The sequence below is a fragment of the Muscardinus avellanarius genome (genome assembly GCF_963383645.1).
Source record: "Muscardinus avellanarius genome assembly, chromosome: 22".
In the NCBI taxonomy this organism is placed as follows: domain Eukaryota; kingdom Metazoa; phylum Chordata; class Mammalia; order Rodentia; family Gliridae; genus Muscardinus; species Muscardinus avellanarius.
The window spans coordinates 16118151-16131901 of NC_137808.1; the positions used below are offsets into that span (position 1 = coordinate 16118151).

At 60.2% G+C, this 13751-nt stretch overlaps 1 protein-coding gene across 6 annotated transcripts; it reads left to right on the forward strand.

Annotated features, from left to right (window-relative positions):
* Window positions 1-222: 222 nt before the first annotated feature.
* Window positions 223-8506, forward strand: SEC61A1 (SEC61 translocon subunit alpha 1; the record flags this gene model as incomplete). Of its 6 annotated transcripts, XM_080718036.1 has the most annotated exons (11): window positions 223-291; window positions 2375-2440; window positions 2524-2602; window positions 3866-3997; window positions 4902-5011; window positions 5463-5616; window positions 5696-5856; window positions 6032-6229; window positions 7117-7308; window positions 7822-7898; window positions 8320-8506. In XM_080718036.1, the coding sequence occupies exons 3-11, from the start codon at window positions 2542-2544 to the stop codon at window positions 8504-8506; spliced, it is 1272 nt and encodes a 423-aa protein (XP_080574162.1). In that variant the 5' UTR covers window positions 223-291; window positions 2375-2440; window positions 2524-2541. The 6 variants fall into 6 exon arrangements, with proteins under 6 accessions (XP_080574162.1, XP_080574164.1, XP_080574165.1 ...); XM_080718038.1 differs by lacking the exon at window positions 7117-7308 and having other exon boundaries at window positions 232-291; XM_080718039.1 differs by lacking the exon at window positions 6032-6229 and having other exon boundaries at window positions 232-291.
* Between the last annotated feature and the right edge of the window lie 5245 nt (window positions 8507-13751).

Below are 13751 nucleotides of genomic sequence, written 5' to 3' on the forward strand. Positions count from 1 at the left end.
CGCCGCGCTCGGGGCAGCACTGACGTGTCTCTCGCCGAGGAGCAGCGCGCCCCGCGGCCGGCGTCGCCTCACTCGAGCCCAGCGGAGCCGGAGCGGGCGCGGGAGCCCGAGCAGCCGCCGCCATGGCGAGTGAGTGCCCCGGGGCGGCCGGCCCGCTTCCCCCGCCGGCCCCTGCCGCCGCCCGGAGCCCTCACTCCTCTCCTCTTGTTCCTTCCCTCCAAAGTCAAGTTTCTGGAAGTCATCAAGCCCTTCTGCGTCATCCTGCCCGAGATCCAGAAGCCCGAGCGGAAGGTCGGTGCCCACGCCGCCGTCGGGGGGCTGCGCGCGGATCCGGGCCCTGGAGGTTGGCCGTCGAGTAAAGATGGCCTCGGGCTTCCCCAGGCCGGGCGGGCGGGCGGCATGGCGGGGAGCACCGCCCCGGGCTTCCCCAGGCCGGCCGGGCGGCGGGGCAGCGCCGGGGCCGGGTGTGTTCCCAAGAAGTAAAGGCCTTTGCTGTCCAGCTGGTGAAAGGAAGATGGAGCCGGCGCGGCGGCCCAGGACGGGGCGGCCGAGCCTGGAGGGCCGCAGGCAGCTTCAGGGCCAGCCTCGGCTACCGGGCGGGAAAGGAACCCGGGGCCTGGGGTCGCAGCTCGGAGGTAGACCGCCCCTGGGCTCGGTCCCCAGCATCACGCAGAGAAGGGGCCCGTGGGCACTCTGGTCTGTATGTGGAGTTCTTCCCCCTTTCTCGTGGGCTGTCAGATGCTGAGAGTAAAGGGATTTTTTTTTTTTAAAGGCTGCTGCTGCTCACAGCAGGTGCGCGAGAAAAGCGGTGCCGCGTGGAATCTTTTCTTCTTCTTTTGGTGGTGGTACTGTGGAGCTCATCAGGGTGCGCTACCTCTGAGATACACCCCCCAGACCTTTTTTTTACTTATGTTTTTTTGAAACAGGTCCTCCTGAAATTGCTGAGGCTGGCCTCGAACCTAAGAACCTCCCGTCTCGTTCTCCTAGTGCTGGTTGGATTGGAGGCGGGTGCCGCCACGCCCTGGCTCCTGTGTTGAATCTTTCTCAGAATTTCCCTGACTGCTCAGCTACAGCCCAGGAGCATGTTTCCAGGGTCAAATGAAGCTCTGCAACAAAGCAGGAAAGCAAATAATAAGATATTTTCAACTACATCTTTGCTGAATCTTTTTGGCACCAGGGATTGAATTCAGAGGCATTCTACCTCCGAGCTACACCTCCAGCCTTATTTTTTTTATTTTTTTTTTATTTTGAAACAGTGTCTCATTAGGTTAATGAGCATCTCCCTACTTGCCGAGGCTGGCCTCCAACCTGTGGATCCTCCTCTCTCAGCCTCCTAAGTACTGGGATTACAAGCGTACACCACCATGACCGGCCTTTTCAGACGGTTGTAAACGTGGTCACATATGTTTGTGTGTGTTCTTGACATCCATATGGATGTGTGGGTTATTGAAATTTCCTTTTTTTTTTTTTTGTTGAGGGTCTGGGGATGGAACCCAGAGGCATTCAACCTCCGAGCTACACCCCCTGCCCTTTTTTTTTTTTTTCTCTTTATTTTGAAACAGGGTCTCACTGAGTTGCGGAGGGCCTCAGTAGCTGAGGCTGTCTGCGAACTGCGATCTCCCAAATGCTGGGATTACAAGCGTGCACCACCACGCCCGGCTTTCTTCTTATTTATTTATTTATTTTTGCAGTACTGGGGATGGAACCCAGGGGCATTCTACCTCTGAGCTATGCCCCCAGCCCTATTTTTATTCTTTATTGTGAAACAGTGCCTCAGTGAGTTGCACAGGGCCTCACTAAGCAGCTGAGGCTGTCTGGGAACCACGAACCTCCTCTCAGCCTCCCAAATAATGGGATTACAAGCGTGCGCCATCAAGCCCAGCCCGGGCCCTTTTTTATATATTTATTTATTTATTTATTCCTTTGAAGGAGGGTCTTGCTAAGTTGCCTGGGCTGGCCTTGAACCTGCCATCTCCCGGGCAAGCCTAGGTCCCACTCTTTAACACTGTCCCTAATAACCAGGTACTAAAACAAGGAGAATGTGTGCAAGGTATAGGAGTGGTTCAGGAAGGGTTAACACCAGGGGAGGTGGTTTTGTTCTTTTTCTTACCGTCATTATTAATATTCCTTGGGATTGAACCAGGGACATTCTACCTGCGTTCTACACCTTCACCCATAATTTATTTTCAGTTTGAAACAGGGTCTCACTAGGTTGTTGAGAGGCTCACTACCTGCAGAGGCTGGCCTTAAACCTTCCATCCTCCTATCTCAGCCTCCCAAGAACTGGGATGCCAGGCCGGCGCCTGGGTGCCCAGCTCATTCTTACTGCCTAGCTTGTGCAAATCCTCACGCCTTGGCCCTCTCTCTCCTGTAGATCCAGTTCAAGGAGAAGGTGCTATGGACCGCCATCACCCTCTTCATCTTCTTAGTTTGCTGCCAGGTGCGCCGGGTTCCGGGGCAGCCTCGGGGTGGGGACAACAGCGCGGGGAGCCGCCGACTTCTCTTCTCTTCGCCCCTCTGTAGATCCCCCTGTTTGGAATCATGTCTTCCGACTCGGCCGACCCTTTCTACTGGATGAGAGTCATTCTCGCCTCCAACAGAGGTAGGACTCTGGCCCGCTCTGCACCTCCCTGCCTGGAGTGGTTTGACCGGCCTTGTTTCGTTTAATTATAGGCTTTGACTTTGTGCAGGTCTTGGAAAACTGGGTGTGGTGGTACAGCTGTAATTCCAGCACTAGGGAGGCTGAGACGGGAGGATCACAGGTTCAAGGCCAGCCTCAGCAACCTCATGAGGCCCACCACAACTTAGTGAGACCCTGTTTCAAGATAAATAAAATAGCACTGCGGGGCGGGGGTAGCTCAGAGGTAGAATGCCTCTGGGTTCGCTCCCCAGTACACAAAAAATATATGCGATCTGGGTGTGGTGGTGGTGCGCACCAGTAATCTCGGTACTTGGGAGGTTGGGAGAGGAGGATCACAGGTCGGAGGCCAGCCTCCGCAATTTAGCAAGCCCCTTTGCAACTTAGTGAGGCCATGTTTCAAAATAAAAAATATAAGGGGCTGGGGGTGTGGCTTAGAGGTAGAACGCCCCTGGATTAGGTTCCCCCTTACGCCCCTCAAAATAACAAATACGAGTTTGTTTCTCGGCTACGTCGTTTTCACATCTATAGGTTACTTACACACACCAAAATATATGACAGCGTTTTGTTACTCGTCTACTTGTTGGGCTGTGGAAAGGATTCATAACGTACGTGTCAGCCGGGCGCGGTGGCGCACACTTGTAATCCCAGCATTCGGGAGGCTGAGACAGGAGGATCACGGTTCGAGGCCAGCCTCAGCTACTTAGTGAGGCCCTCCGCAGCTCAGTGAGACCCTGTTTCAAAATAAAGAATAAAAACTAGGGCCCCTGGGTTCCATCCCCAGTACCGTAAAAAGAAAAAAAAAGTACCTGTTGATCCTGATCAGGTCATTCTGAGGACACGGTCCAAGTTCAGTTCTGAATCCATCAGAAGTGTAGCTCATCGTTGTGTACCGGAGCAGATGCAGTTGCCCGGCCCCTCCCGCACTCTGGAAAAGACGCGGATATTGTTCTTCCTGTTAACGGGCCTTGTCTCCCGGAGACCGCAGCGAATCTGTCCGTAGAGAACCGGAATGCCGTAGCCCGTGTGGGCGCCACGAGACTTCTGAAGCCAGGATGCCGCCTGGCGGGCTGAAGGCAGCGCGGCGGGGGGGACTAACCTTTGGCACCGGGGCTGCAGCGGAGTGAGGTGCTGCTCGCACCCTCAGCGCACGGGTCGGTCCGGCGAGAGTGCTCGCGGCGTGCTCTGCTCCGAGCTAACGCCGGCTGCTCCGTCCCTCCCCTCCAGGGACTCTGATGGAGCTGGGCATCTCCCCTATCGTCACCTCGGGCCTCATCATGCAGCTCCTGGCGGGCGCCAAGATAATCGAAGTTGGTGACACCCCAAAAGACCGAGCCCTCTTCAACGGAGCGCAGAAGCGTAAGAGATTCCACGTGACATCCTGACGTGTGGTCGGGAATTCCAGCGTGCTCCCCAGGTTGGGGAATTGCGACCGTGCGCTCTCTCGTAATCCCAGTACTTAGGAGGCTGAGATAGGATCGCAGGTTCGAGGCCAGCCTCAGCAAGTTAGGGACACTCGGCAACCTAACAAGACCCGCTTTCAAAGCATGAAATAAAAGGCTGGGAGCTGGGCATGGAGGCGCATGCTTGTAATGCCAGCGCTTGGGAGGCTCAGACAGGAGGACCGCGGGTTCGCGGTCAGCCTCAGCTACTTAGTGAGGCCCTGTCTCAAAGAATAAAATAGGCCGGGTGTGGTGGCGCACGCTTGTAGTCCCAGCAGTTGGGATGCTGAGACAGGAGGATCGCACAGGTTCGAAGCCAGCCTCAGCTACTTAGTGAGGCTAAATAAATTATAAAAAAAAAATAGGGCTGGGGGTATAGGCCCGGAGGTAGAAAGCCCCTCGGTTCCACCCTTCAGTACCACACACACATAAAAAGGAATAAAATAGGGCTCGCAGTGTAGCTCGGAGGTAGAAGTCCCGGGTTCAGTCCCCAGCACACAAACAAACAAACAAAAAAAAAGCCGGCGTTCCCGCGTGCCTCTTGGCAAGAGACCACCTTGGGGAGAGTAGACGTCCCTGGTGGGCGCCCATCAGCCCTGTGGCCTCCAGACGGAGCGAGGCTCAGCAGCCTATGGAGACCCTGTTTCAAAACAGTAAAGGGCCAGGGGTGTAGCTCGGGGGTAGAGCACCCCTGGATGCAATCCCCTGCACCTCCAGAAGTGAGGTACACGGAGACTCCCAGGCCGTGCCCGGGCCGGCGGGTGCGGGCGCCGCGCGTGGCCGCTCCCCGGCGCCGCTCTGACGCACCGTCCTGCCTCCAGTGTTCGGCATGATCATCACCATCGGCCAGTCCATCGTGTACGTCATGACCGGCATGTACGGGGACCCTTCAGAGATGGGCGCCGGCATCTGCCTGCTGATCACCATCCAGGTAACGCCCGTGGACAGCCCTCGAGCGCTCCAGGCTCGGCCGCTCCGCGATGCCCCGCCGAGCACCAAAGGGACTGGCCGGGATGGGAGGATCACAGGTTCTAGGCCAGCCTCTGCACATGGAGAAACCCATTTTCAAAATAAAAAAGCCAAGCCGGGCGTGGTGGCGCGCGCTTGTCATCCCCGCGCTTGGGAGGCGGAGACAGGAGGATCGCGCGGGTTCGAAGCCAGCCACGCTGGCGTAAGAGACCCTGTTTCCAAATAGAAATATAAAAAATAGGTGTCTGGTTGTGTAGCCCCGGAGGAAGAAGGGCTTCCAGGAACCCCAGTACCAAAAAAAAAAAAAAGAAAGGGCCGGGGTGGGCTCAGGGGAGGCCCCGGGTTCAGTGCCCGGCACCCGTATCCAGGGAGCAGCTGCCGCGAGCGCCTCTTGACTCCACCGCCCCCCGCAGCTCTTCGTGGCCGGCCTGATCGTCCTGCTTCTGGACGAGCTGCTGCAGAAGGGCTACGGCCTGGGCTCCGGCATCTCCCTGTTCATCGCCACCAACATCTGCGAGACGATCGTGTGGAAGGCCTTCAGCCCCACCACCGTCAACACCGGCCGAGGTAGGCCTGGGCCGCGCTCCGGGTCCCGCGGCCGCGGGCGCGCCCACCGCCCCCTCACGCCCGTGCCGCCTCCCCGCAGGGATGGAGTTTGAGGGCGCCATCATCGCGCTCTTCCACCTGCTGGCCACGCGCACGGACAAAGTGCGGGCCCTGCGAGAGGCCTTCTACCGCCAGAACCTGCCCAACCTCATGAACCTCATCGCCACCATCTTCGTCTTTGCCGTGGTCATCTACTTCCAGGTCGGTGCACGGGCGGCCCCAGCGCTGGGGGGCTGGGGCAGGAGGCCCCAAGCGAAGGCCAGCTCGGCAGCTGGGCGAGCGCCGGCTTCTGCGCCGCCCTGTGGAGGCGTGCGGCGGGGGGACCCTCCCGGGGCGCCGGGCCCGCGGTGAGGCGCTGCTGTCTGCCTGACCCCAGGGCTTCCGGGTGGACCTGCCCATCAAGTCGGCGCGCTACCGTGGCCAGTACAACACCTACCCGATCAAGCTCTTCTACACGTCCAACATCCCCATCATCCTGCAGTCCGCGCTAGTCTCCAACCTCTACGTCATCTCGCAGATGCTCTCGGCGCGCTTCAGCGGCAACCTGCTGGTCAGCTTGCTGGGCACCTGGTCCGTAAGTACCCACAGCCTTGAAACCAGGCGCAGAATCCCAGTGTTTGGGAGGCTGAGACAGGAGGATCGCAGGGTCGAGGCCAGCCTGTGCAACTTGCTGACAGCTGTTGCAAAATAAAAAATAATCCAGGTGTGGTGGCACATGCTTATAATCACGGTACTTGGGAGATAGACTGAGACAAGAGGGTTGGAGGTTCGAGGACAGCCTCAGCAACTTAGGCTCTCACCATCTTAACAAGATCCTTTTTCCAGATTCAAAAGCCGGGCGTGGTGGCGCACGCTTGTAATCCCAGTATTTGGGAGGCTGAGACAGGAGGATCGCGCAGGTTCGAAGCCAGCCTCGGCTACTTAGGCTCTCAGCAACTTAGTGAGACCCTGTTTCCAGATAAAATAGAAAATAGGTCTGGGAGTGTAGCCTGGAGGTAGAAAAGCCCCTGGGTTCCATCCCAGTTCCACCAAAAAAAAAATCAGGCTGGTGGTATAACTTGGAGGTAAAATGCCTCTGGATTCAATTCCCAGTACCAAAAAAATAAAAAAAGCTGACCCAGTGGTACAAGCCTGTCATTTCAGGACTTGGAAGACTTCAGGAGGGCCTTGGGATTGAGACCGGCTGTGGCATTAGCAAGACTCTTTCAGAACAAAAAATAAAGGGCTGGGGAGTTACTCCGGGAGAATGCCCCCGAGTTCGGTCCCCAGTACCAAAATACAGACATACGCACGCACATCCGTGCGTGTGCGCGTTTTGTGCCTTTTATACGTTGAGTGAGTGGTGTCTTTTTGTTCAGTAAGAAAATTGCGGGCGCTGAGGGAAGCCGCTCTTGCGCCCCCGCCGAGGCCCATGGGCGCGTGCCAGGCCTCCTGTTTCTTTCTTCCCCCCCCCCCCCCCAGGACACGTCGTCTGGGGGCCCGGCGCGGGCCTACCCCGTCGGCGGCCTGTGCTATTACCTGTCCCCGCCGGAGTCGTTTGGCTCCGTGCTGGAGGACCCGGTGCACGCGGTGGTGTACATCGTGTTCATGCTGGGCTCCTGCGCCTTCTTCTCCAAGACGTGGATCGAGGTCTCGGGCTCCTCCGCCAAAGATGTAAGTTTGAAGGCTTCCCAAGCCAGGGGCGGCGGTACACGCTGGTCATTCCTGTACTTGGGAGGCTGAGACAGGTGGGTTGCCCGTTTGAGACCAGCCTCTGCAACGTAGTGAGGCCCCGTTTCAAAACAGACTAAAATGGGGCTGGGAGCCGGGCGTGGCGGCGCACGCTGTCATCCCAGCATTTGGGAGGCCGAGACGGGAGGATCGCGGTTCGCGGCCAGCTTCAGCTGCTTAGGGAGGCCCTCCGCAACTCAGTGAGACCCAGTTTCAAAATAAAAAATAAAAAATAGTGCTGGGGGTGTAGCTCAGAGGTAGGATGCCCCTGGGTTCCATCCCCAGACCCGGGGGGGTAAAAAATTAAGTAATTAAATAGGGCTGGGGTGTAGCTCCGAGGTCGAACACCCCTAAGTTCAGTCCCAGGACCACACACACAAGTCACTGCTAAGGGAGGGGGAAGGGGCGGCGCGCCCGCCAGCCTGTGTGCTCAGCCCGCCCTCGCCGCCCGCGCAGGTGGCCAAGCAGCTGAAGGAGCAGCAGATGGTGATGCGCGGCCACCGGGAGACCTCCATGGTGCACGAGCTCAACCGGTGAGTGCTCGGCTCCGCCCCAGCCCGCGGCCGGGGCCTGGGCTCCCTCACTGCCTCCACCCACCCAGTGCCGAGGAGGCCGGCCGGCCTTTTGCAGGTTAGAGGCCAGATCCTCGGCAGCTTACTAAGACCCTGTTTCGAGACCAAAAATAAAATAGAGAGGGCCAGGGCTGTAGCTTGGCGGTGTTCCTCTCGGTTTCGAGAAAAAAATTAGCCTAGCACACCTGTAGTTCCAGCAAATGGGAGGCTGAAGCAGGAGGATCAGAGGTTTGAGGCCACCCAGCCTCTGCCACGTAGCGGGACCAGGTTTCCAAATGTAAACTGAAAAGGGTCGGGGGATGGCTCCGAGGTAGAGTGCTCCGGGTTCACACCTGCGCCGGCCGGCCCGCGGCTCCGCGTCGCTGACCGCCCCGCTCCCCAGGTACATCCCCACGGCCGCGGCCTTCGGCGGCCTGTGCATCGGCGCCCTGTCGGTGCTGGCGGACTTCCTGGGCGCCATCGGCTCGGGCACCGGCATCCTGCTGGCGGTGACCATCATCTACCAGTACTTCGAGATCTTCGTGAAGGAGCAGAGCGAGGTGGGCAGCATGGGCGCCCTGCTCTTCTGAGCGCCGCCGCGCGGCGGGCTCGGCTCGAGGACTCGTTTGTTTCGTTTGGAATTCCTTCTTCTTTCATTCCGCTGCGTAAAGTCCTAGAAATTTTCCCAATTTGAATTTTTGCTTTTTTTCGGGCATTGACCAAAAAAAAAAAAAAAAAAAAAAACCAACAAAACTGGAGAGGCGCAGGTGAGCAGCCTGCGGAGATGGGCGGCCGCCCGCGACGCCGCTCGCCCAGCCGCCTGGAGCCGTGTCCCGGGGCCCTGGACGCGGCCGCGCGGCCTCCACCGCGGGGCAGGACCATCCGGCTGGAGACTTTGGCTCCTCTGAACCTCACCGCCTCGAACCTGGGGGTGCTCCCGGCAGGCGCGCGGCCCCTCACCCCGGCGCTCGGGAGGCAGAGGCCGGAGGATCGCAGGTTCAAGGGCACCTCGGCTGCTCGGACTGAAAAAACACCCGGGCGGGACGGTGGCGCGCGCCTGGCAGGAGGGTCGCAGGTTTGCAGCCAGCCTCCGCGGCTCGGCCAGGCCCTCCACAGCCTCGCCAGGTCCTGCCTGAAAACGGAAAGAAGGGGCCGGGCCAGCGCAGGGCACAGCGCGCCTCACAGACCACGTGGGACGCCTGGATCCTGGCCGGCAGCCGCGTCCTTGGTCGCCATGGCGGGTGGCCGCGCCTCCGTCTGCCCCCACTGGTACTTTCTGAGTTCTTTCTACTGTACTTAGGACCAACTGCGAGTAGGTAGAGGACGCCGTCGCCAGCCGCCGCGGGGCGCAGTGGCGGCCCGGGCATTCTTTGAGCCGGGCGTGGGGCACGCCTGTCCTCCCAGCGCCTGGGGCCGAGGCAGGAGACTCACGGTCGGGGTGTTTCCAATTTTTAAAAAAGGGCTGGCTGTGGAGTTTGGCGGTAGAGCGCCTCTGGGTCCAATCCCCAGCGCCACAAGAAATCCAGAAAGTCAAGTTAACCTTGAGGCGGGCGGCGGCGGGGCGCCCTGGTTCTAAGGCCCTGGGGTGGGGGGCGCGCCGTCCTGTCAGTGGCGGCCCCTCGCCCACAGCCCAGGGCTCAGCACACCACCTGTGGCCTTGTAGACCCAGTCCTGCGCACGGGAGGCCTGGCCCGCCGCCCGCTGGCCCCGCTGGGTGGGTGGACGGCAGCCCGCGGGCGGGCGGGCGGGAGGCCTGACTCCAGTTCCCGAGGACTCACTGTGGGCGCCCAAAAGGCGTAAGATCAGTGAATAGTTGACAATAAAGCCGACTTTTTACAAGCTGCTTGGTCGCGATCTCTTTTTCTAAAATAGATTCATTTCCCAAACTGCCGGTGTGGGCCGGGTGCAGTGGCGCACACCTGGAGGCCCAGTGCTTGGGAGGCTGAGATGGGAGGATTGCAGGTTGGAGGCCAGCCTAAGGAACTTAGCAAGACCCTGTCGCAAAATGGAAAATAAGGATGGGTCTGGGGGTGTGGCTCCGATAGGATGCCCCTGGACCCCACCCCAGCACTGCGCATGTAGAGAGCTGAGGACTGGCGTCCGAGCACCTCGAAGCCTGGCGCGGGCCCCGGCTGCAGGGGGGCCTCACACCAGGGCTTCCTGCGGCCCGGAGTACACAGGCCGGAGGCCGATGCGTGGAACTTGTGTTTGAAAACCTAAAAATCAGACGGCCTGGGGCGCGCACCTGTCATCCATCGCAGTCCTCGGGCGGCTGGGACCGGAGGACCACGGGCTGAAAGGCCAAACCCTGATTCAGAATGAGAGGAGCCAGGCGGGGCACAGGCTTGTGATCCCAGGACTTGGGAGGCCGAGGCAGGAGGATCACGGGTTCAAAGCCAGCCTTAGCAACTTAGGCCCTGTTTCCAAATAAAACAGGGATGGGGCGAAGCTTGGAAGGAAAATACCCTTGGATTCCAACCTAGTACCCCAGGACAGAAAGGCCCAGGTCCAGACTGTTCCCTTCCCTGCGAGCAGGCCCTTCGGAGGGAGGCCACGCCCCGGGGCGGGGCTACGCGGGGCGGGGCGAGCAGGCCCTTGGGGGGGCCACGCCCCGGGGCGGGGCTACGCGGGGGCGGGGCGAGCAGGCCCTTCGGGAGGGAGGCCACGCCCCGGGGCGGGGCTACGCGGGGGGCAGGGCGAGCAGGCCCTTCGGAGGGAGGCCACGCCCCGGGGCGGGGCTACACGGGGGCGGGGCGAGCAGGCCCTTCGGGAGGGAGGCCACGCCCCGGGGCGGGGCTACGCGGGGGCGGGGCTCCGCTCGCGTCCGCCACGCGGGGGCGCTGTGGTTCCGCCGTCGCGACGCGGCCGCTGCGAGCCAGGTCGCGAAAGGAGGAGCCGGCGCCGTCACCGCTGCGGCCGGCCTCCCTGCGCGCAGCCGCCGCCTCCAGGAAGGCCTCCGGGTCCGCGTCTCGCCGGCGGCCGGTCTCTCCAGCGAGCACCCGGAAGACCCCCGTGCGCACACCTGTCACCAGGAGGTCGAGAAGGAGGCTCGCAGGTCAGAGGCCAGCCTCCGCCAACTTAGCGAGATCCTGTTTAAAAATAACTAAGATAAAAGCGTGGCGGCGCACGCCTGTCATCCCCGCGCTCGGGAGGCGGAGACAGGAGGATGGCGCAGGTTCGAAGCCAGCCTCGGCTACTGAGTGAGGCTCTCGGCAACTTAGTGAGACCCTGTTTCCAAATAAAGTATAAAATAGGTCTGGGAGCATAGCCCGGAGGTAGAAAGGCCCCTGGGTTCCACCCCCAGGACCACAAACAAAATAAATAAAATTATTATTATTATTAATAATAACAACCATCCCCAGTACCACCAAAATAACAACAACAACAACAACAACAACAACAACAACGACGACATCTAAGGGCGCCTGCGGGGCGTGCGAGCCCCAGCCGCCGGCGGGTCCGCCGGGGAGGGTTCCGAGCCCCAGGGACTTCGGGGCTGGACGGCCGGGCGCAGGGCGCGCCTGTCGGCCCAGGGCGCCCTTGGGCGGCGGAGCCTGGAGGGTCCCGGGTCCGAGGCCAGCCTCTGCCACTTACCGAGACCCTCCGCCATTTAACCAGACCCTGTTTCCAAATGCAAGAACCGAGGCCGGGGTCCGCCGGGGCAGGTTTGGGCAGGAGCGGCGGGCTGGGGCGGCGCGGTGTGTGGGGGCCGCCGGGTCCCCATTAATCACGGCGCCGACGAGCGGCACCCCACCTTATCGCGCCGGCCCAGCCGCCGCCGCCGCCATTGATCGCGGGTCAGCGCGGAGACAGCGCATTAATCACCAGCGCGACAGGCGCCCCGTCCTCCCGGCCGGCACGGGAGGCTGGGGCCGGAGGACGGCGCAGGCTGGAGGCCGGGCCAGGCTGGGCCTGGAAGGCACGAAACCGGACGGGCTTGGGCCCCCTCCCTTGAGCTTCATGTCCACTGCAGGAGGCCACGCTGCCCTCCAGGGAGGCCCGGGCCTCTGCCAGCACCGCCCGCCCCAGACCCACAGGCCCTGGGGACCCGGGGCCACGCGTCCCCCTTAACTGCGAGGAATCTTTTCCCTTTTTTTTTTTTTTTTTTTTTTGTGGGTCTGGGATGGACCCCAGGGGCATTCTACCTCCGAGCTCCACCCCCAGCCCTATTTTTTTATTCTTTATTTTGAAACCGGGTCTCACTGAGCTGCAGAGGGCCCCGCTAAGTAGCTGAGGCTGGCCGCGAACCGCGATCCTCGGGTCTCGGCCTCCCGAGTGCTGGGATGACGAGCGTGCGCCACCGCGCCCGGCTTCGGCCTCAGCTACTTTACATTGTGAAACATCTTCCTAACTTTCTGAGAGTCTGAATGGAGAAGGCTGTACTTGAACTTGCGATCCTCCTGTCTCAGCCACCCACAAAATGGGACTACAGGCATGCATTACCATGCCCGGCTATATTTTAAACTTTGAAACAGGGCCGGGCGTGGTGGCGCACACTGAGACAGGAGGATGGCGCAGGTTCGAAGCCAGCCTCAGCTACTGAGTGAGGCTCTCGGCAACTCAGTGAGACCCTGTTTCCAAATAAAATAGGGCTGGGAGTATAGCCGAGGTAGAAAAGCCCCTGGGTTTCCAAACCTTGAAACAGGGTCTGAGTTGCCGAGAGCCTAAGTTGCCAAGACTGGCCTCTAAGTACCCGCCATCCTCCGTCTCGGCCTCCCAACCCTGAGATCACGGGCGCGCGTCAGTGCCCAAGTGGGGGTGATCTTTCAAGCGCCCTCCAGCTGCGGCTGGCATGCAGGCCATTAGCGCGGTGCAGGCACCCCATCACTCACGGCCCGGGGGAGCCCGGCCCGCAGCCTGGAAGTGCCCGCCATTTGCGGCCGCCAGCCCCCGCGGGCCTCGCTTTAATATTGCTACGATTTTTCACACACGCTCCAAAATAGTGCAAAAAATGAAGCGGCCGTAATTGTTGTTAGATTGTGTGTCAGCCTGATAAGATGTAACAAATCCTCTCCTCCCGCCGGCTCTGCTTCCCTCTTGGTAATAGATGGAGAAACTTCTCATCGCCGGAGAGGGACGGGTCATAAAAACTTCGCCAGGAAGATTAATGCAATAATCAGGCCTGGCTGCAAAACTAGAGCCGAGGAGCCCACCTGCGTCCCGCGCCACCTCCTGAGGACCCGAGACCGCCCTGCGCCTCAGGACTGGCCTGGCGGCCGGCCTCGCCCCGGGGCCTCCTCGCTGCCGGCCCCAGGGTCCTTTCCTTTTTGGTACTAGGGGTTGAGCCCAGGGGCGTTCTGCCTCCAGGCCACACCCCAACCCTTCTTGGTGTTTATTTGTTGTGGTCCTGGGGATGGAACCCAGAGGCATTCTACCTCCCAGATACAGCCCAACTATTCATTTATTTAGGTGGTTCTAAGAGTGGAACCCAGGGGCTTTCTACCTCCGGGCTATACTCTCAGATGTATTTTCTATTTTATTTGGAAACAGGGTCTCACTGAGTTGCTGAGAGCCTCACTCAGTAGCTGAGGCTGGCTTCGAACCTGCGCCATCCTCCTGTCTCAGCCTCCCAAGCGCGGGGATGACGAGCGTGCGCCACCACGCCTGGCTATTTATTTATTTAATTCTGAAACAGGGTCTCAGTACGTTGCGGAGGGCCTCGCTAGCAGAGGCTGGCTGTGAACTGCAATACTCCGGCCTCAGTCTCCAGCCTCCCGAGTGCCGGGGTTGCCAGCGCGCGCCACCACGCCCGGCTCAAGGCTTCTTTTTAAAAAGAACAAGACGCGGGGCACAAGTAACAGTTTTATTAGAAAAGAGGCCGGGCGGGCGGCGGCG